General features: G+C 41.3%; 1 protein-coding gene across 1 annotated transcript in view; it reads right to left on the bottom strand.

Moving 5' to 3' along the window:
* Positions 1-22,161, bottom strand: part of CFAP43 (cilia and flagella associated protein 43) — a 116,542-nt gene that overhangs the window by 8,472 nt on the left and 85,909 nt on the right. The window contains exons 29-35 of the mRNA XM_089671115.1: positions 22,013-22,120; positions 17,932-18,018; positions 17,762-17,850; positions 16,287-16,494; positions 10,682-10,794; positions 6,067-6,226; positions 1,155-1,319 (exon numbers count right to left, since the gene is read on the bottom strand). Of these exons, the coding sequence (XP_089527241.1) occupies positions 1,155-1,319; positions 6,067-6,226; positions 10,682-10,794; positions 16,287-16,494; positions 17,762-17,850; positions 17,932-18,018; positions 22,013-22,120 (930 nt within the window). The remainder of the gene's footprint in view (positions 1-1,154; positions 1,320-6,066; positions 6,227-10,681; positions 10,795-16,286; positions 16,495-17,761; positions 17,851-17,931; positions 18,019-22,012; positions 22,121-22,161) is intronic.

Below are 22,161 nucleotides of genomic sequence, written 5' to 3'. Positions count from 1 at the left end.
AAATGGAGAGGGATAAATCACTTCTTTGATTTATGATAAATCGTGAATGTTAAATCATTCATTTGTATGTGTAAATCTTTTACTTAGGTATTGAGCTTTATAACAAGGCTTCTGTTTCAACAAGGCAGTTGAGTTTAGCCTAGCAAATATGTAAAAGGGAGCCTGGAGCCTGGTTAGGAATGTAAATATGAATGAGAAATATTTTATATTTATAATTATGGCATTTTTACCTGATTTAATATATATATATTTTGAAGTTTTATTTTTTTGTCTAGAACTTAATAAATAAAAATAAATAAATATAAGCATGTGTATACACCTAACAACTGGCCACACTGCAGGCTGATAGTTAGCACTATCATACTCATTGTCATCTGGTCCAACAGATCCGCCTGCCATTGATGACCTTCTCTGAAATTGCTAGTTTCTGGGCACAGAACTGGCATGACAGACAGGCAGTTCACATTTTTTATGACAGGGATAAGCATCATCAGCCCAAGTACTGCTCTTTGTACAAGCTTCAGTTTTAACGTTTTTAAATTGTTGTTTCTCCTTTTACTCTGTATATAATTATAAGGGTTATAGAAGTATTTTTAGAATTGTAAAAAGGCTGAAGGGATCTAAGATATCCCAAGAACATACTTCCTTAATAACTTAAGCTAGCGAATACAGGATATCACTTAAACTCCCAACTTTCTGCATTCAGCCCCTCTCACACAAGCAATTTGATGGGGTCCACCTGTCCGTTTTTCAGGCGGCCTGAATGCACCCTCTATTCTCCTCTATGGGCAGTTGGATGCAAACAGACTTGTATCCATTTACACCCAGCTACCTCTGACCCGATCAGGCAAATACAAACAGAAGGGGATCCATTCTCCTCCCCTAGCCGGATCGGAAGGCAGTCAGGTGTACATGGACAGATCCCCCGCTGAGCAAACAGGGTAAAAACAGATTCTGCCCTGTGTGAAAGGGGTCCTAATTGATGCATAGCAAGCTAAAATTCTTTAATATTTAACACCGTATAATACTCTACTAATTTTAAACACTGAAACAATCACGTGCCTGTTTCAGTTTAACTAACCAAAGTAAATATTGAATATATTGTGCTTATTTTATAATTAAAGCTAATATAAATTATTTGCAAAGTGTCATACGATCTGAATTTCTTTAGTCACACGGAGCATCGTAATGTCTCTCGATTTCTTTTTCAAGTCTTCCATCTCCATTCGGATCTTCTTGTGTTCCCACTCAAGCTGAAATATTCCTTTACGGAAATCTTTACTTTCCACCATGATGGCAATTTTCTGTTCTCCAAGGCCCTATGTAAATGTATGGGACAGTAAGAAAAAATGTAACATTGCCACTTTAGTGTTATGTGATCATCCTGTGTATATGCAAGTTGTACTCCTAAGTTGCCTTTGCTTTTGCTAAATGTTGGTAGAAAGAACTTCCATAAATATGAGAAGGACATAACATATTTATGTCACATATCCGGAAAATATGATGGCAAAAAAGAGATGTGTTAAAAAAAACAAAACAAAAAAAAATTCAATATCTTTAAGCTCAACTCTGGGTTCTATGCTTCCCCCCACACCCAGCAGTATTTCATATATACTGTATATACACTATATTGACAAAAGTATTGGGACGTCTGCCTTTACATGCACATGAACATTAATGACATCCCAGTCTTAGTCCATAGAGTTCAATATTGAGTTGGCCCATCCTTTGCAGCTATAACATCTTCAACTCTTCTGGGCAGGCTGTCCACAAGGTTTAGGATTGTGTCTTTGGGAATGTTAGATCATTCTTCCAGAAGCACATTTGTGAGGTCAGGCACCCCAAACTCGTTCATCCATGTTTTTATGGACCATGCTTTATGCACTGGTGCGCAGTCATGTTGGAACAGGAAGGGGCCATCCCCAAACTGTTTCCACAAAGTTGGGAGCATGAAATTGTCCAAAGTGTCTTTGAATGCTGACGCCTTAGGAGCTCCCTTTACTGGAACTAAGGGGCCAAGCTCAACCCCTGAAAAACAACCCCACACATAATCCCCTTCCACCAAACTTATCACTTGGCACAATGCAGTCAGGCAAGTACCGTTCTCCTGGCAACTGCCAAACCCAGACATGTCTATTGGATTTCCAGACAGAGAAGCATGATTGGTCACTCCAGAGAACACATCTCTACTGCTCTAGAGTCCAGTTGCACCATGCTTTACACCACTGCATCAGATGCTTTGCATCGCACTTGGTGTATCAGACTATCATCGCCTACTCTGCTCACTTTTAGGTGATCTCTGAAAACCTCTCTCTTCAGGGAAGCCTATCCTGCCCTCAGCTAATAATGAAACCTTCTACTCTTCCAACCAGTCCATCCCCCACAGTTACTACCTTTTGTACCACTAGCCCCTCCCTCCTAGATTGTAAGCTCCAAGGAGCAGGGCCCTCCTGTCCCTCTTGTATTGAACTGTATTGTTGTTGTATTGTCTCTCTTTATATTGTAAAGCGCTGAGCAAACTATTGGCACTATATAAATCCTGTATAATAATAATAATGTAAGGCTTGGATGCAGCTGCTCAGCCATGGAAACCCATTCCATGAAGCTCTCTATGCACTGTTGTTGTGCTAATCTGAAGGCCACATGAAGTTTGGAGGTCTTTAGCTATTGACGCTACAGACAGTTGTTGACTTCTGTGCATTGTGTGCTTCAGCATGCGCTGACCCCGCTCTGTCATTTTATGTGGCCTACCACTTCATGGCTGAGTTGCTGTTGTTCCCAGTTGCTTCCACTTTGATATAATGCTACTAACAGTTGACCGTGGAATATTAAGTAGCAAGGAAATTTCACGAATGGACTTATTGCACAGGTGGCAACCTATCACAGTACCATGCTTGAATTCACTGAGCTCCTGAGAGTGACCCATTCTTTCAGAAATGTTTGTAGAAGCAGTCTGCATGCCTAGGTGCTTGATTTTATATACCTGTGGCCATACATACATACAGCGGGTAAAGTAAGTATTGAACACGTCACCATTTTTCTAGGTAAATATATTTCTAAAGGTGCTATTGACATGAAATTTTCACCACATGTTGTTATCAACCCATGCAATCCAAATATACAACAAAAACCAAAACAAATAAGTTCAGAAATTAGGTTATGTGCAATAAAATGAAATGACACAAGGAAAAAGTATTGAACACATGAAGAAAGGGAGGTGAAAAAAGGCATGGAAAGCCAAGACACCAGCTGAAAGCTATCAGTAATTAGAAAGCAATCCTGCCCTTTGTCAGTGCAAATTATTATCAACTGGTTCAGTGTCAACTGATGGCCTATAAAAAGGTGTCTTATTACCAACGTGTCACACAAGAAACATCTCATGATGGGTAAAAGCAAAGCACTCTCTCGAAGCCCTTTGTATCCTTATTGTTGCAAAACATACTGATGGTATTGGCTATAGAAGGATTCCTAAACTTCTAAATGTTCCAGTGAGCACTGTTGGGGCCACATTTCAGAAATAGAAAAAACAAGATTTCTGAAGGAGTGAAAAGAACTGTCAGAAGAGTTGTCCAAGATCCAAGTACCACTTGTGGAGACCTGGAAATAGCAGGTACAATTGTTTCAAAGAAAACAATAAGTAATGCACTCAACCATCATGGCTTGTATGTACGCTCACCACGCAAGACTCCGTTGCTGAAGAAAAAGCACATTGCACCTCATTTAAAGTTTGCTGCACAACATTTAGACAAGCCTGTGAAATACTGGGAGAATATAGTCTGGTCAGATGAGACCAAAATTGAACTCTTTGGATGCCATAATACATACCATGCTTGGAGGTCAAATGGCACTGTACATTACCCCAAAAACACCATACCAACAGTGAAGTTTGGAGGTGGGAACAGCATGGTGTGAGGCTGTTTTTCAGCATACAGTACTGGCAAACTTCATATCATTAAAGGAAGGATGAATGGAAAAATGTACCAACATATTATTGATAGAAATCTGCAGCCATCTACCAGGATGAGGAAGATGAAACAAGGGTTGTCATTTCAGCAAGACAATTATCCCAAACACAATGCCAAGGAAACTCTCAATTGGTTTCAAAGAAAGAAAATAAAGATGCTAGAATGGCCCAGCCAATCACCTGACTCGAATCCAATAGAAAATCTATGGAGCGAACTAAAGAGTTCATAGAACAGTCCCACAGAACCTTCAAGATTTGAAAACTGTGTTTAAGAATGGGCAAAAATCACACCAGAGCAATGCATGCGACTAGTTTCTCCATACAGGGGGCGTCTTGAAGCTGTCATTACCAGCAAAGGGGTTGATTTACTAAAGGCAAATAGACTGTGCACTTTGTAAAGTGCAGTTGCACTCTGCAAGAGCAGCTGCTCCAGAGCTTAGTAAGTGAGCAGAAGCTCTGTTGACTTCCATCATCCAATCACATGCAAGCAAAAATGCTGGGGTTTTTTTTCCGCTGCACATGATTGTATATTTTTTGCAAAGTGAAACTGTACCTCATTTACTAAGCTCTGGAGCAACAGCACTTGCAGAGTGCAACTGCGCTTTGCAAAGTGCAAGGTCTATTTGCCTTTAGTTAATCAATCCCAAAGGATTTTGTACAAAGTATTAACCACTTTCCTACTGCCCCATAGCAGAAATACTGCTACAGGGAGGCAGGGGTGCGCAAAATCACGTATATATGTGACTTTGCATTTCCGGGTATGGGGCGTGCACGAGCCATGCGCACACCCTAAGCGCGCCTCCATTGGTGGCCTCACCTGTCGCCATTGGCGGCCTCCCTACCGACACCCGGCAATCGCCGTGTATCACGGACAGGCGTAAACAATACAGATCTCTCTCCTGTCAGATCCTGCACACTGCTTTGTATGGCTCTGCATAGCAGAGCCATACAAAGCAGTGTGCTTACAGTATAAAGCACACAGTAAAGCAACACACAGCACACAGTTACCCCTTTGATCGCCCCCAATGTTAACTCCTTTCTGCCCAGTGTCATTAGTACAGTGTTTTTTATTAGGTGTCACTGGGGATGTCAGTGACTGTTAGTTCCCCCCCAGTGTCAGAATGCCCGCCACAGTCCCGCTGCAAGTCACTGATCGCCGCCATTACTAGTATAAAAAAAATTAAAAATAAAAATTCCAGTATATATACTGCCATTTGTAAACGATATAACTTTCACATAAACCAATTAATTTACAAGTATTGGGATTTTGTTTTTAGCAAAACATGCGCCAGAATACATTTTGGCCTAAATTTATGACGTTTTTTATGATTTTTATAAATTTTTTACTGGATACGTTTAATAGTAAAAAGTCAAAAATATTGTTTTTTCTCAAAATTGTCAGTTAAAGTAACGTAGCATCAAATCGCAAAAAAATGGCCTGTTCAGAAAGGGGGGTAAATCCTCTGGAGGGCAAGTGATTAAATAAAGTGCAGTTAGCGTGTGTACTTTTTCCCTGTGTCATCCCATTTTCTTACACATAACTTAATTTCTACTGTATTTGTTCTGATCTCTTTGTATATATGGATTGCATGGGTTGTTACCGACATGTGATGAAAGTTTCATGTCAACAGCACCTTTAGACATATATTTACCTAGAAAAATGATGATGTGTTTAATACTTATTTTACCCGCTGTATATCCAGATGTCTTTAAGCTGGTCATGTGATGTACAGTACATATGACTCCGTCAGTGGGCAGCCCTCAATGATACAGAGAACGGTGCTGATGTCACTGTGGTGTCACTCCCTCAGGAGGCGGGTCCATGACAACCTGCAGACACAAGCAACCCAGAAGACTGAGGACATCTAGGGGCAGAAAGAAATTACTGCAAGGGAGCAGCACCTGAGAAGAGGAGAGGTGAGTGTTGCAGTCACAGCTGCTTTTTTGTTTTAAACACTATCTGGGAGACTATATTTTAAAGATGTGCCATGAGTTGGAGACTAATAGCAAATATTTTAGTCTCAAGCAGAAAAAAACACAATACCACAATAAATGTGTGTTTCAGCTCCTTCCAACAGATAAGCATTCATACTGAGATTTACCCTTATGCTGCTATTCAAATCTTCGATCACACTCCTGTGCAGCAGTATCGCATCAGCATAATTAGGCATTAAATCTGTATTTTCAACTTCCACTTGTCCTTGCTTAAGTATGAACTGGACAGTCAAATCCAGCAGAAACTTCATTTTCTCATTCCGCAATCTGTAATGATGAAATGAGGAAAATATGTTTTATTATGGACCAATAATAATAAAGTAGACAGTGGCCATTGAGATTTAATTTGACCTTATTTTCATCAGTACAGGTTTAATGTAGATGAGGTTCTATGGGTTCCAGCACTTTACACGGTGTCACTGTTTAGCATCGCCTTATTGAATCATCCTCACATGACACTATAAGGATCTGTGTTGACAGGTTTTGGCCATGTGTTGATGACACCAACTTGCTGCTGCTTCTAAGAATATTCAGAATTAATTGGGAGGTATATGTGAGTTGTAGTTGAACTCCTTCTGAAATATATTTCATTTGCTATAGTGCATTCCTATAAACTCGTATAGGAATGCCAAACCTTTTTAAAGCGACAAAAAGCCAATCAAGTGGTTGTAAACGCAAATATTAAAAAATTTACTTTTTGCCATAAATGAATAAATGCTAATGTGAATATACAGTACATACAGCTGTGAGTGTACCTCAGACAAATGTTCTCTTAGCTTGTCTCAGTCCTCCAAAAACTGCTGGTCTGTAGGCGTGGCTTAGGACCAGAGAATAGTAGGCAGCAGGGGCGGACTGACCATATGGAAACTCGGCACTTCCCGAGGACCCGGGGTCAGTAGGGGGCCCCATGAGATTCCCCTGGTACCTTTTTCATAGGCTTTTTTGAGTTTGGGCAAGGACACGGGCCCATGATCTCCTATTGCCCTGGGGCCCCATGAGTTGTCAGTCCACCCCTGGTAGGCAGATGTGATGTCACACAATCCCTCAGTTATACACACCCTCCAGCCTCGGCTCAAGAACGTGCACAGCTATCTGATATCTCTATGCCTGCGAGCATGTCTCCTGAGTGCATTATTATTATACAGTATTTATAAAGCGCCAACAGTTCGCTCAGTGCTGTACATTACAAAGGGAGACAGAACATGCGACAGTACAATAACAATACAATGTGATACGCGAGGGGTTCGAGGTCCCTGCTCCTTCATTCAGGGGAATGCACAGGACTATGTCAGCTCTGCTTACAGCACATGATCTGTGCTAATCAGGAGAAAGCTGGTAGGAGGGGGTTAATGTTAAAAATCCTAGGAATCCTGCAACCTAAAGTGGCAATGTGGAGCAGGAAACATTCTCATGTAAAACTCTGTAAACAGCAATTTACAAGCTAGGTACTGTGAATAGAGCAGTACAATAATCAACTGTAAGCAGACTTACCTAGATAACCCAACTACAGCATTACTGAAGTGATGCCGATCTATGTCATAAATCACTGATGCTGAGTTCTCGATCTTGTGAAAGCAGAGACCAGCAGGGAGAGGACACCCACTCCCCCACCCCTTTGCAGTGTATTACATGGATGTTCATTCTAATCTCGTCTTCAGCACAGTCTGTCACTCACAGGAGAAGGGGAGTGGAGACACCATTTTTCTGCTTGTGTCAGATTTATTCTGTTCAGAAGAACAGGGGGGATTTCTGGAGAAGGGGATTTCTTCAAGATACCAAACTAAGCTCAAATGCTTAATAATGATCAAATCTATTCAACTGTAGGATTAGATTGATTTGTGTTTTTTAGGTTTACAAATATGTAGGTCTGCATTGTCTACCTCCATCTGAAAATGCTAGTTTCCTAGTTGTTACTGAATGAATACTTTCTGAGTCAATGACACTGAATAAGCATGCAGCAAGGCAAGGCAGAGTAATATCAAAATTCTGGTGCTGCATCTATCCCCTGATGCCTTTACACTAAGAATTGAGTGATCAAAGACTGCTGATTGCTCAGTTCTCAGTTCTGCTCTGAGCAGTCAGTCATCACTCTGCTCTGCTCCTCTAGTGTTCACTGGAGTGCTGGAATGTGCAGGGGGCAGCTGGCTCAGGCTCTCGGGGGTGTGATGAAAGGCTGAGACAAGTGCCAGTCAAGCATCTGGGCAGATTATTGTTGGGATCCTTGCATAGCCTGGACTGGCTCTGTGTTGGCTATACATAAGTCACAGGAGTGCAGAACTAAGTTGTTTGGCCATACATCTCCTTTAAAATTAGCGTATCTGTTCCACATCAGTGACTCTAAAAGTACTAAAGCTAGAGGACTAAATTGACAACCAAGCAACCATCCATCATTTCAAACGGAGAGGTCAGCAATGGGAGACTATTTGTTTTCTTTAAATTTTTTTACATTTTTTTTCTGGTATCTGTTCTTCTCTCTCACCTCTTTATAAAGCCATGGCAAAGGAAAGACAGATCAATGACCTTGGTGTGCACAATCATTAGGCTGTAAATGGTGTGACAGAAATATCAATCAAAATGTTCAGATAAGTCTTTACAGCGAAACACCTTCTACTTATATGCCAGGTGCTGTTTGCAGGGAACAGTGCTGCAAAATCTCTGTTCTCTCTGCTGTTTACCTGCTGAACTGCACAGCTAAGATTTCATCTCTAATGTTTGATGTAAAGTAAAGGTAAACCCTAATTGAATGACATGTAGTTTGTTAATGCGATGTGTATAATAAACAAAAGCATTTTTAACTTAAGTTAATACAACTTTTAAATTTTTTAATCCTTTGTTGCATCTCAGTGCTGCTGATGTCAGCAGACTCTTTGCAGCCTCTTCCAGTCTACAGTATATGCATGCACTCCATCTATAACTATGTAATGTGTGTTGAAATGGCCACTTGTAGTATCATATTAGAAGCCTATGGGGTTTATTTACTAAAGTTTGAGAGTGCAAAATCAGGCTCACTTCTGCATAGAAACCAATCTGCGTCTAACTTCAGCTTGTCCATTTAAGCTTTGGCAATAAAACCCTGGAAGCTGACTGGTTTCTATGTAGAAGTGGGCCTGATTTTGCACTTTGCAGCTTTAGTAAATAAACACTTGTGTGATAGTATGATAAAGCAGGAGCCAAACTGGGAGGTAAGGACAGAACAATGTCACCCTATAACAGAAAGTGCCTGATCAAGGACCTTCATGGGAGGATCACCATGTATTATATTAAGCTGCATATTTAAAAGTATTGAAAATTACAGTTTAAATTATGTTAAAACTTATATGAGAATTTGGCAATTGGATTTACAAATATTAAATATTTAATAAACTATCGCCTATGGAGATTTTTATGTATCAAAGTTTGGCTCCGTTCCACGGGCATACACAATTTTAAAGCATGACATGTTAGGTATCCAGTTACTTGGGGTAACATCATCTTTTGTATTAAAAAAAATGGGTATTATATAGTTTTTGTGTGCAATGAAATAATTAAAGTTTATTTGAAAAACAGATGTGCAAATACCATGTGACAAAAAACATTGCAACACCCACCATTTTATTCTCTAGGGCCTCTGCTAACAAAATATATAATGTTTGGAGGTTCTAAGTATTTGTTTAGCAAAAAAATGTAGATTTCTACATACACTGTATGTGAGAAGAGTCAGAATTGGCCCAATGTTAAAGTGGATGAATATATAGAATGTAGTGCAAGGCACCAGAGCCAAGAGTGGATAGTGAGTGAACAGGAAGGAAGGCAAATATTTTTCTACAGTAGCATTCCCAGCAAAAGACACCATGAAGGTAAATACAATTTATAGGTCACACTACTCCAAGCACTGCCATTTTAAGCTGCCATAGTTTACCTTTAATAAACAAATATGCTAGCTGTCTTATGTAATTGTGGATAAGACTAAGGTATACATTTTCAGACGTATACATACCAGGGGCGGACTGACCATTTGGAAACTCGGGCACTGCCCGAGGGCCCGGGGTCAGTAGGGGGCCCCATGAGATGCCCCTGGTACCTTTTTCATAGGCTTTTTTGAGTTTGGGCAAGGACACAGGGGCCCCATGATCCCCTATTGCCCGGGGACCCCATGAGTTGTCAGTCCGCCCCTGATACATACACGTGTTAACTGGCAACATTATGGAGCTAACTAATTAGACCATATACCTAAGGGAATGTGAATTTTACATTTTTGGCTACAGGGTCTTTACTGCTGAGACTTAAGGGATACTAACTGAAACTTCTTTGATGACTTAGCACCTAAATCTATATATCTGAATATAAAAACACATCTGCTTCCGAGAATGATGTATTGACTGTCTAAATGATATGTTTAGTAGCGTTAAATAATTCTCTTTTTGGACAAAAACTAAAAGTGCTGATTAAGGGCAGAGGACTAATTTGCAGGCTCACTTTAAACCTGCGGTAGCATGTTATTGTGCATTTTTCATTAGTTTTTATCACGCAGAAAACACGCAGCAAAACATGTGACTGCTACCCATGTTTGGGGTACCATTAAGAAATAATGGATCTGCAAGCGTGCAATGTGTTTTATCATGTTTTTCACACGTCTGCACCACAGTGGGCAGAAATGCTAGTTTCTGCCTGCATTTCTGTTATGCCTAGGTGTGAACGGGGCCATAATGTTAAGACCACAATAAAATGTTACATTATAGTTACATGTTAATATCTTGCATAATATTCTCAATGTCCTGCCGTGTCTTCTCATCTTCTTCTATTCTCTTATATAGAAACTCCTGCATTTCAGCCAGGATCTGTGCATTTCGCTTCACCTAAACCAAAAGAAAACACAAATACATTATTAGAACTGACACATTTATCACAGAGATACATAAACAAATGAAATTTTAAAAATCCACCCCTATTCTCTCCCACAACTTTATTATGTTTTTAAAGAAAGCAATAGGGTGTATTACTTACCTTATTCCTGCCTCCAGCAGGGTCCCTCAATCCATGCAACCAGTTCCCCACAGTGTCCTCTGTAAGCAGCTTCGGGATGCAGTTGCATTAAAAACAGAAATTTTAGTTGCACAATTGCACAGCTGCCACTAAAGGATCAGTTCACCTTTCGACCAAAAATAGTAAATGCACATTTTTTTGCAGGTAAAAAAAATATGCATTTATTATTTTTGGTTGCAGGAGCCTGTAAATCATTGCACTAGCGATCAGTAGATCTCTGGTGCTATGCAGGTCTCCTGCAGACCTGTCAACATATCTGCTTGCCCGTACGGGATGTATGGGCAAGCTGATATACTGACAGGAAGAATCAATGAACTACCATGGTGCTCCACAGTGCCGTGTTAGTTCACTGAGAACTACAAGATGACACTTGCTAAGGCTGTCGGAACATGTAGTTCATTCATTCACAGAATTCTGCATGGCTGCACTCTATTTAAAAAGTGACAGCTAGTACAGGGATCTTTGATCTTTGACAGCTAGTACAGGGAGGGGGGCGGGGGAATCGGGCGGTGATTGCAGCATTGGGAACATGTTACATGTTCCACCGTAAAAACAGGTGGAACATGTAACATGTTCCCAAAGGTGTACTTATCCTTTAATTACTCATTGCTATATATCCTTCAACATGAAGACTCCCATAGATCAGAGTTAGGGCTGCACTTTACAGAGGGGCCTTGACGAGACAGTGCGGCTTCTCTGTATATTTGCAAATGTTGTACAATTAAATCCTCTGTTTTTAACGCAAATTATTACAGTGTATTTTTTTTTTTTGCAGGCTAGCTGGTACGCTAAATACATTTTGTTTTGTTTACAGGTTGTCTCATTCAGCTTTAAGACTGGCTTGGTTTGCAAAACAAAACATGTAAATCATTCAGCTTGTGACCACCATCCCTATTGGCCACTGAGCATCTCACTGTCCATACCTTTACCAGGAAGAGGAGACCTTCCTAGATGCAGGAAAGGTGCCTGCAGTCTGTACAAGGCTATCAGGCAGCATCTTTAACAGCGCTGGAGAAGCTCCAGGTCAGGCATTTTGAATGGAGAACCCAGTACTACAGGGCTGGAAGGCAGGAGCTGGCTGTATTGTCACAGCCATCCACAGGTAGTACCCATTCCACCACCTGTCTGTAAGGGGGCTTCTGATTGGCCCATTGTTGGCACCAAATTATTAAAGCCCTGTAGCTGAGGTCAGAAATATTAGATTTTTGAGATATAGGGAAAGACAGAAAACTTCTAAGGGCTCAATCACACCACAGTGCAGAGATATCAATTTTTCTGCACGTGTTTTGCAAAGGCACAATGAAATCAATTGTTCTCGATGTGCCCTGTACATGCCACAACACTAGTATCAGGTGCAGATTTTTTTCTCAGCAGGAATCTGCAACGTGTATAAAACTCATTAGGGCACGCATGAAAACTGATGTAAACTGACATCTCTGCAAGTGAAATCTGCGTGTCAGTTTCCATCATTTTATTTTCACGTATGGTGTGAATAAGCCCTAAAAGAACATTTGCTACATGAAATTAAATGAAAAGCAGTATGTAAAAAAAGCTAACTGATCTGCATAAGTGATTAGTGAGTTTCTGGGACCAAGCAGAGGGTCTGGAGGTATGGAGTCCATCTCAGCAGGGAGTACAGGATTTTCTGAATTTTGTACCAGGTACTGAGATATGGCAGCTGAGATCTCTGGCAGCATTAAAAGTTCCAGACAACAAAGAAAAGGGTCAGAATGTTCAGAGTTTAGTCCTGTAATGGAGAGAGGAGCTGATAGCTGAAGGTCTCACTAGGAGGCTAGAAAATGCATGGAACCGCTGAGGTCAATACTATCGTATGGGTTGTGCTTTGCTCTCTGCACTGCTGGAACTTTTAGTTCCGCATTCCGCTGCCCTGTGCCTTTAGACTTAGTCCTTGATGTGCCATATTGCCACCCTGTTATATTTCTGCATCTCCCTCATGGTGTTGGAATTATTGGCCTGTGGCCTTCCCCTTATCTGACTCCCTGTTTTTCAGCCCCTAAAAAAAAATAACCCCTTGGTCAGGGGCCCTAAAATCCCTCTTGATCCCTGCATGTGTTCTGTTCCACCCACTCACAAGCCCCCACCTCACTTCTTCTTGGATAGGACAACAACCTACTGCTATAGCCCAAAATGTCTGCCATGTTGTGCCCAACTCCTTGCCATAGGCCTTCCCATGACATCCCTGGCCATTAGCCTTTATATTCACAAGAAACGAAGGTTCACACAAAGTTATATTTCTGCACTTTACTGATATTCTAAAATATGGTAGTGACACATCACAGACATACCATCCAGTGTCACTTGGCATAAGTTGCCAATATCATATCATATCAATATCATATCACAGCAGTCAAATGTGCAATCACCGTAAAGCCATCTTCACTTAATATTGCTCTCCTCTCCTTGGGAACACCACAGTCGTGACTTGGGAGTCACAACTGAGCACCCAGCTCCCTAATGTCACTTTCCCACTCCCCAGAGTCATTAGTACTTACTCTGAGGGCTCTGACTGTCCCTTTAGGCTTTGTGTATCCACCTCATGGCTCCCTTCATGTCATTCCAGGGACAGTACTGCTGCAGCTGCACTTCCATAATCTGTACACTTTCCCCAGGTATCATTAAAAGTCCCAGGGGTATTAGCACTCATGACAAAGAACACTTCTCCCAGTCCAGTCAGACCATGTTACCGGTCCAGTTAGACCATGTTAAGTGAAACAGGATGACTATAGCCAGCTCATATGGGCTTTGGACTATCTCACCCAGGGGCTTCTGCCCTATGCACGGCCCTTGTTGTACTGACTACATTTGCATAGGTGTGGGGTGTTTGTCTCCTATGCCCCTAGTGCCAAAGGCTCCGCTCATCCTGGCTTTTAAAAGGGCAATGACTACACCAAGGGACTTCTCTAAAAGGTCACTTGTGTATAACTTTTCCCTTCCCATACTATTATGAGAACAGAATCATCTAGTGGCCAGTCAGCTAACTGCACCAGCTTACGTTGGTTACAACTGACTACCCATCTAGCATGCACTGTGAAACAATATACAGTAAAATAGTGAAGTGGTGACTTAGGCTGAAGTCGGGGATGAATAGTGAATTTGAGCGAAAGACGGTACAACTGGTCAGTAAATTTGAGTCTGTATTTGAACATTTCCAATTACTATTTACATCTGTTGAATTGTGGCCTATGGATCCAATTGCAACCGTCCTTGCAGTCTTTGAGCAAAGGAACATGCAGCTGTGCAGTGAATGTTATCTAAAGACAGTGCTGAAAAGTAATTTTGAGCTAAAGAAGATGAATGTGAGTGCATAAAGGTTTGCATCACAACAAATCCAATTACTATTTATAGATGATAATGAAGTTTATTTACTGAAGCTGGAGTGTGCAAAATCAGGCTCACTTCTGCATTGAAACCAATCAGCTTCTAACCTCAGCTTGTTCAATTAAGCTTTGGCAATAAAACCTGGAAGCTGATTGATTTCTATGCAGCAATGAGCTTGATTTTGCACTCTCCAACTTTAGTAAATAAACCCCAATGTGCGGCCCATGAATGAAGGTGCGACCACTTTTGCGGTCTATGATATTTGTAAAATATAAAAGATGGTGTTTCATCAAGTAAATAGATACTAAACATGTCTAAATTTAAAACTGTGCAGCCTGTGAAATGGCGACAAACTATGGTACCTTAAATTGTCCATAGGCCACACTTTAAATGTCTTTACAGGTTATCAGTTTAGAGTTAAATTTTAGCTATGGTAATAGAACTATTGCCCTCACTCTAACGTTCATGGCGATACCTCACATGTGTGGTGCAATCATCAGTTACATATGTGTGCGTTTGCATTTGTGTGCGAGCACAAGGGGAACAGGGGTGCTTTTAATTTTTTTTTTCAATCATTTTTACTAATTTAAATATTTTTTTTACACTTTTTCTTTATATATTTCTCATTTACCTTTATTGCTATCACAAGGGGTGAACAATCCCCTTGTAATAGCTTTGGGTAATGACAGGTATTCATTATGGAGACATAAGAGGTCTAGTAGAACCTCAATATCCCCCTGCCCTTCAAAACGTCTGATCATACATAGATCATGTTTGATCAGATGCTTCCCTGGCTGGGAATCTGAAAGTTACAAAAATCCTCATCACTTCTGGCTTAATTTATCACAGAGGAGATTGGAGAATAGATGTCCCTCAGTCTCCTCTGTGCACACTTGACCTGACCATTTACAGAGGTCCTAGGCTCCCCAGTGGAACGGGAGAGCCTGGGAACGGCAGTGAGAGGAGGGCCCTGCTGAGCACTGTGAAAAGGGAGGGGGTGGCTGTAAAGCTGCTTGGATCACTTTTACTGGAAGGCCCATCGCTTGAACAAAAAAAATGGTGCCAGAATCATGGCTGCAGCAGCTTGCTTCCGAGGCCGTAAATGTATGGCCTCTGGGCAGAAAGCGGTTCAGCAACTACAGGCTGGAAAATAATTATAAGAAGTGGTATGATGTAGCTGTCCTTTTTTTTAAAGGATCAGCACTTGAGGGGGGATTTATTTTCCTCTTGTCTGTATTACGATTACAAATGCATGTGGATTGGTATCTTAATAGCAACAAGCCCAACCTTGCTGATATCACCAGCACACTAAAGTATCTTTGCCACATGCTGATGAGAGGATTTTTGTCTCATGAGGTGTGATAGGATAGAACTGACTCTTGTTGTAACCCCTCACTAGTGAGTTGTTTTGTGTGCAAGGTTTGAAATGAGGTACAAGTTGGTTATTATAAATCATGACTAATTGTTGATCGATGGGGCACTATTCTAGATTTTCTATATAGGACAAGGGAAGTTCTGTAGTTAAAAATCGTCCTCACCATTGTGCTGCATTTTGTTATAAACAAAAATTGTGATACTTATGCTGATCAGTCTGAATGTAATTAAAAAAAAATAAACTCTCCCAGACCACAGACAGATCTTCAAACCACTGTATATGGCATCTCTTTGCTTGCTGTGTTAGGATCCTGTGCTTAGTTCCAATCTGAAATACTATTTTCAGGAAGTTTATTTGCTGTTTTTGTGTTTAAAACAATTCATTCTGGTTTCCTCAATTATTCAGAAAAGTAATGCAAGATTAACTGCCTTCTGACCAAACTGTGTGCGTCTGTATACTGTAAATGTGTTGAGGACATTAGATTGTAAGCCATCCAGTGCCCAGCAGAATGGTTCCATTTACTCTGCAGTATTTTATAACATGGAAGTGACATGTAAATACATAAAATAAATGTTTGTTTACGTTACTGACCTTCTGTTCATATTCCATTTTAGACCTTCTTGATAGACAGAAACGTTCCCAAACTGGAAGTTCGAGCCCTTCTGACATGTGTTCTGGTGCATCTAACTCATCCATGGCTTTCATGAGCTGAGCAATTGAATCACTGTACGTTTTTCCCGATGCTGGACGATCACCAAATGGGGCCTCATTTTCTGTCTGAGTCCTAAGACGCTGAACTCTGAAATACATAACCATTTTTTAGAGGAATTCTGCAGTTAACAACTCAGTACACTTAGGAAGTGGTTTGTCAATAATATGTGGTTTTGCATAATGATACACTTTTCATACACTTTTCATAAAACCTAGAGTGGGTTTCACACGTTATGCTGTTTTGTGGAATTTTTCACTTTAGCATTGCTATGGATTTTAGAACAGTTAATTAATTCTAAAATAAGTGTGGTAACTCACACGTATATCAACCAATCAGCAATCACCTTTCAAAAACGTTGTTCTGGCGATGGTAAGCTCATGACAGCTGAAATGTTTGAAATGAGGTACAAGTTGGTTATTATAAATCATCACTAATTGTTGATCAATGGGGCACTATTCTTCCCACTGACACCAATGATGGGGCTCTATTCCTCCCACTGACACCAACGATGGGGCTCTATTTCTTTCACTGACACCAATGATGGGGCTCTATTCCTCCTACTGACACCAATGATGGGGCTCTATTTCTTTAACTGACACCAATGAAGGGGTACTATTCCTCCCACTGACACCAATGATAGGGCTCTTTTCCTCTCATTGACACCAATGTTAAGGCACTATTTCTCTCACTGACACCAATAATTAGGCATTATTCATCCCACTGACACCAATGATGGGACACTATTCATCCCACTGACACCAATGATTAGTCATTATTCCTTCCACTGACACCAATGATTAGTCATTATTCCTCCCACTGACACCAATAATGGTGCACTATTCCTCCCATTGACACCAACGATGAGGCACTATTCCTTCCACTGACACCAATTAATGGTCATTATTCCTCCCACTGACACCAGTGATGGGGTGCTATTCCTCCCACTGACACCAATGATAGGGATCTATTCCTGCCACTGACACCAATGATGGGGACACTATTCCTTCCACTGGCACCAATGATTGGTCATAATTCCTTCCACTGACACCAATGATGGGGCACTATTCCTACCATTGACACCAATGACGGGGCACTATTCCTTCCACTGACACCAATGATAGGGCACTATTCCTTCCACTGACACCAATGATAGGGAACTATTCCTTCCACTGACACCAAACCATTTCCTACTACCACTGGCCACAGTCCGGCCCCTCTGAAGTTTGAAGGACAATAAACTGGCCCTATGTGTAGAAAGTCTGGAGCCCCCTGCCCTAGAGGACTACCTTTTGTGCTCTAGTAATATATACAGGTTTCTCAGTCATACTATACAGTAAGTATTCCTAAAATGTACCTTGGTCTTCGTTTGTAGAGTCTGTAAAGCTGGTCCACATGATGGGCTGGTACATCCGAAAATTCTTTCTTAAATCCTCGATCCAACAACTAAAACCAATGCAGGTTGACATTATATTGACTAGGAAAGAACAGTTATCATTCCCATTAAGACAGACATATAGCCTTTACCTTATCTTCTGCCACAAGGTCATCATAGGACTCTCTGAAAGATTCCACCTGTACTTTAAAGGTCTTAACTAGTTCAGCTGTTTGATTCTAGAACAAAAATACATTAGAAATAAAATGTAATTTATCTGGATGGGGTGAAAATGACAGATCACATATATTGTAGATTGAAAGTAGTTTTTTATAATTACAAAGGGTGTACAGATAATGAACTGTTAGCTTCTTCATACAGGATTCCACCTTGTCATCAAAGCTGTATCTACAGATGTGCAGCTAAAATCTGAACATCTTTGATGCTCAGGAAACTTGCATATTACTGATGCCTACATTCATATCCCATAGGAGAGCAGTACATTTTCTATATTTCCAATAACACAGTAAGATTGGTCTCCCTAAAAAGGTCAGTCAGAATGCATAACCTTTGCTGATTGCAGAGCTATAGGCCAGACGCCACAGAGGGTGTGGTAGAACTCTTTATAGAGATATCACTGCTTCCCCATGGACAGTAAGGATAATACTCTGTCGCACCGGCAGGAGACAGGATTTCCTACTCAGGCTGTGGCTGCTTTCTAAAGAAAACAAACAGTAAGACTTTTGTTTGGATGAACCTGCAATGTACAGTATTTCACTGATTTGAAACAAAGCTTTTATTGTGTTTTAACAAGCATATAAAGTTAAAAAAGGATGGCCATGCTAAAGCACACCAGTTGTTTACAATCTGTATCCAACCCTGTGAATACTAAAGATTAATAGGATCAGCTTTTGAATCAAAGTCTGGGTCTAAGGCAGAGCATATTAAATCTACATATGCATGAATATTTTCAAAATCACATACACAGCACAGCAAATGAAGAAGAAATCCAATGCACTCAGAAAGCTGATAGTAGATTTACAGGATTTGTTTTGTATTTTCTTAACCACTTGCCTACCAGGCACTTATACCCCCTTCCTTACCAGGCCAATTTTCAGCTTTCAGCGCTGCCGCACTTTGATTGACAATTGCGCGGTCATGCAACATTGTACCCATATGAAATTTTGATCATTTTTTTCTCACAAATAGAGCTTTCTTTTGGTGGTATTTAATCGCCACTGGGCGCTTTACTTTTTGCGCTATAAATTAAAAAAAGTGCAAAAAATTTGAAAAAAAAAAAAGTTTATTTGTTTCTTTTATAAAATTTTTCAAACAGGTATTTTTTCTCCTTCACTGATTTGCGTTGATGAGGCGGCACTGATGGGCACTGATAGGCGGCACTGATGGGCACTGATAGGCAGCACTAAAGGGCACTGATAGGCAGTACTAATGAGGTGGCACGGATAGGCGGCACTGATAGACAGCACTAATTAGGGGTCACGGATAGGCGGCACTGATATGCAGCACTGATAGGCGGCACTGATAGGTGACACTGATGATGGGTACTGATAGACGGCACTGACTGGCATCACTTCTGGGCACTGACTGGCGGCACTGACTGGCACAACCCCTGGGCACTGACTGGTGGCACTGACTGGCAGCACTGCTGGGCTGCACTGGTGGGTGGCACTGGTGGGCAGCACTAGTGGGTGGGCACAGGTGGGTGGCACTGGTGGGCACAGGTGGGTGGCACTGGTGGGCACAGGTGGGTGGGCACAGGTGGGTGGCACTGCTGGGCACATGTAGGTGGCACTTCTGGGCACAGGTAGGTGGCACTGCAGAGTGGCACAGGTGGGTGCACTGCTGGGCACAGGTGGGGGCACTGCTGGGAACGGGTGGGCGGGGCTAGTGGGCGCACTGCTGGGCGGAACTTGCGGGTGTCACTGCTGGGCACCGATCATCAGGGCACTGATCATCAGTGCCCTGATGATCGGTGCCGATCCCCGCTCTGACAACTGCCGGTTCTCGGCAGTACTTTCCTCACGATCTGACAGCGTGAGGAAAGTGCAGCCGAGAACCGGCACTTGCATTTCCCTGTGATCAGCGTGTCATTGGACGCCGCTGATCACGTGGTAAAAGGCCGGTGGGATCGGCCTTTCACCACATCACGTGATCAGCTGTGTCCGTAGGACACAGCGATCACGGAGATCGCCGGGTGCGCGCCCCCTGAGGCGCGCAGGAGAGCGCGTTCTGGGAGGACGTCATATGACGTCCACTCAGAACTGGCCGGCCGCGGTGAAGCCGTCATTCGGCTATGCGCGGTCGGCAAGAGGTTAAACTTGTAGCATATACTGTAAAATGTGGATATGGCAATTGGAGAAGCAATATTTTAATTAGAAAGGTCATATTTAATAGCATTGAATTAGAAACTTGTTACTGTTGCAATATTACTTTTGTCACATCATCTCCTCCCTGAAACATACTGTGATGAACGCCAAGAGGCACCATAAACAGGGTGTGTACAATTATGATATTTTTAGTGGTTGTTTAAGGTGTTGTACCCATTTTTCTCTGTAAATATTTGAAAGCACAGTCTAGATCAGTGTTTCTCAAACTTTTTTCAGTGAAAGCACCCTTTAAAATTATGGACAGTTAAACTTTACTGCAACACCTATACTGTGATGTTGTGTAGCTTTTCACTGTTATATTTTTGTTTTTGTTTTTTTGTTGTTGTAACTATATTTGTAAAACCAAATAAAAATTTATTATGGAAAAAAAAATATGGATAGTCCCGAGGCACCCTTTAAAATTATGGACAGTCTTGAGGCAACTCATTCTAAAGTGCGGTGCCTCAAGACTCCCTAATTTTAAAAGGTCAATCCATTCTAAAATGTGAAAAACTATTCTAAAAGTTTTATATAACGCAGCAACATCCACACATCTAGGACACCCAACATTAGAGGTGGTTTATTCTTCCAAAGCAAATACACTTTTGTTCACTTGTACTGAGTAGTATTCGAGTGTTTCTCTTCTCCCTCAGTTTTTCTCCATCACTGAGCTAATCTGACCCCAGCATTGATAGAGAGGGGCAAAAGAGGGGCAACCTAGGATTCTGTGCAGGCAGCTGAAATCCTCCTTATCAACTGATGATGTTATTGGTTGATGGTGGCTAGAAGGTCGTAAAGGTGCACAATGAAAACCAGTGACTTTGAGTAACTAAAAGGCGGGCTTGTTTTACCCACTGGCTGTATACAAGTTTTGGGCAATTTTTAGACATTTTGCTAAGGCACCCCTGAAGAAACCTTGAGGCACCCCAGGGTGCCTGGGCACCCTAGTTGAGAAAGGCTGGTCTAGATGCACCTTGTCTCCTGTGCCCTGTCATAGGATGCCAAACACATAAACTATTACAAAGGAATACTGTAATCCAAAGCCCTTATTTGTGCCTTGACCTCTTTCTCTACATTAAATTCACTATTAGGCGGACAGATGACCCAAATCTTAAGCACCTATTTATATCCAAAAGGTGTAGCTCTAGAGTAAGCTATCATATTGGAAACACATTTTCAATAGCAGTTTTTGGTCCTAAAAACATACCTTATTTATCAGAGGAAGGGTACACTTCCCTCTCCTCTACCAATAAAGATGGATGTCCTAACCACTGGAAACCAGTCTCACAAGACAATGGCATGCTTAAGGGCAGTGCTGGGCTTACTTATTAGAAAGCCCAGGTGGGAGATGCCATAAAGAGTTTCTATGATTCTCTTTGGAATTCCATCATGCCTCCATGCAGCAAAGTTGGTGCTGGTGAAAGTATAATTTACCATTTGGAATTGGGAACATAAATTTGGGTCAAGACCGCATGCAGAGGAACTCTGAGACCTCCATCCTCACTGCAGCTGTTTCCTCACCCACCACTGCAGCTGCCACACAAACAGCCACACAAACAGCACAGGTACTCAGCCTGCCTCCGTATGATAACTTAAAGCAGAACTTCACTGGACTCTGGTGTGTGTTTTTAAAAAGGCAGCAGATACAGTATTTGTAGCTGCTAACATTTAAAATTTTTGTTTACAGGGTGCCATATCTGTTCATAAAGGTACTGAAATGGACCGCAAGGATTTTTGAATTTGGTGCAGGCCACTTTAGAAGGCAATACCACCACAAAAGTATTATTAGGGCTTTATTGAATACCCCCTATAGTTTCCCCTAAAGTAGAAGGAAACTATTTCTCACCTTTTGTTTTCGTTTTCTGTCCAGGATTTGGTTTAATTGTACCATTCTGGTATTTATCTCTTCTTCAATCAAAATGGAGAATAGAAGATTGCTGATTTTCAGTTCTTCCTGTTTAGTACAAAGATTAGTTCAATAAACAAAGCATGGAA

This window comes from Staurois parvus, unplaced genomic scaffold, assembly GCF_062004578.1.
Source record: "Staurois parvus isolate SC_StPar_1 unplaced genomic scaffold, SC_StPar_1.0 ptg000099l, whole genome shotgun sequence".
In the NCBI taxonomy this organism is placed as follows: domain Eukaryota; kingdom Metazoa; phylum Chordata; class Amphibia; order Anura; family Ranidae; genus Staurois; species Staurois parvus.
This window is presented reverse-complemented; position numbering and strand designations above follow the sequence as displayed.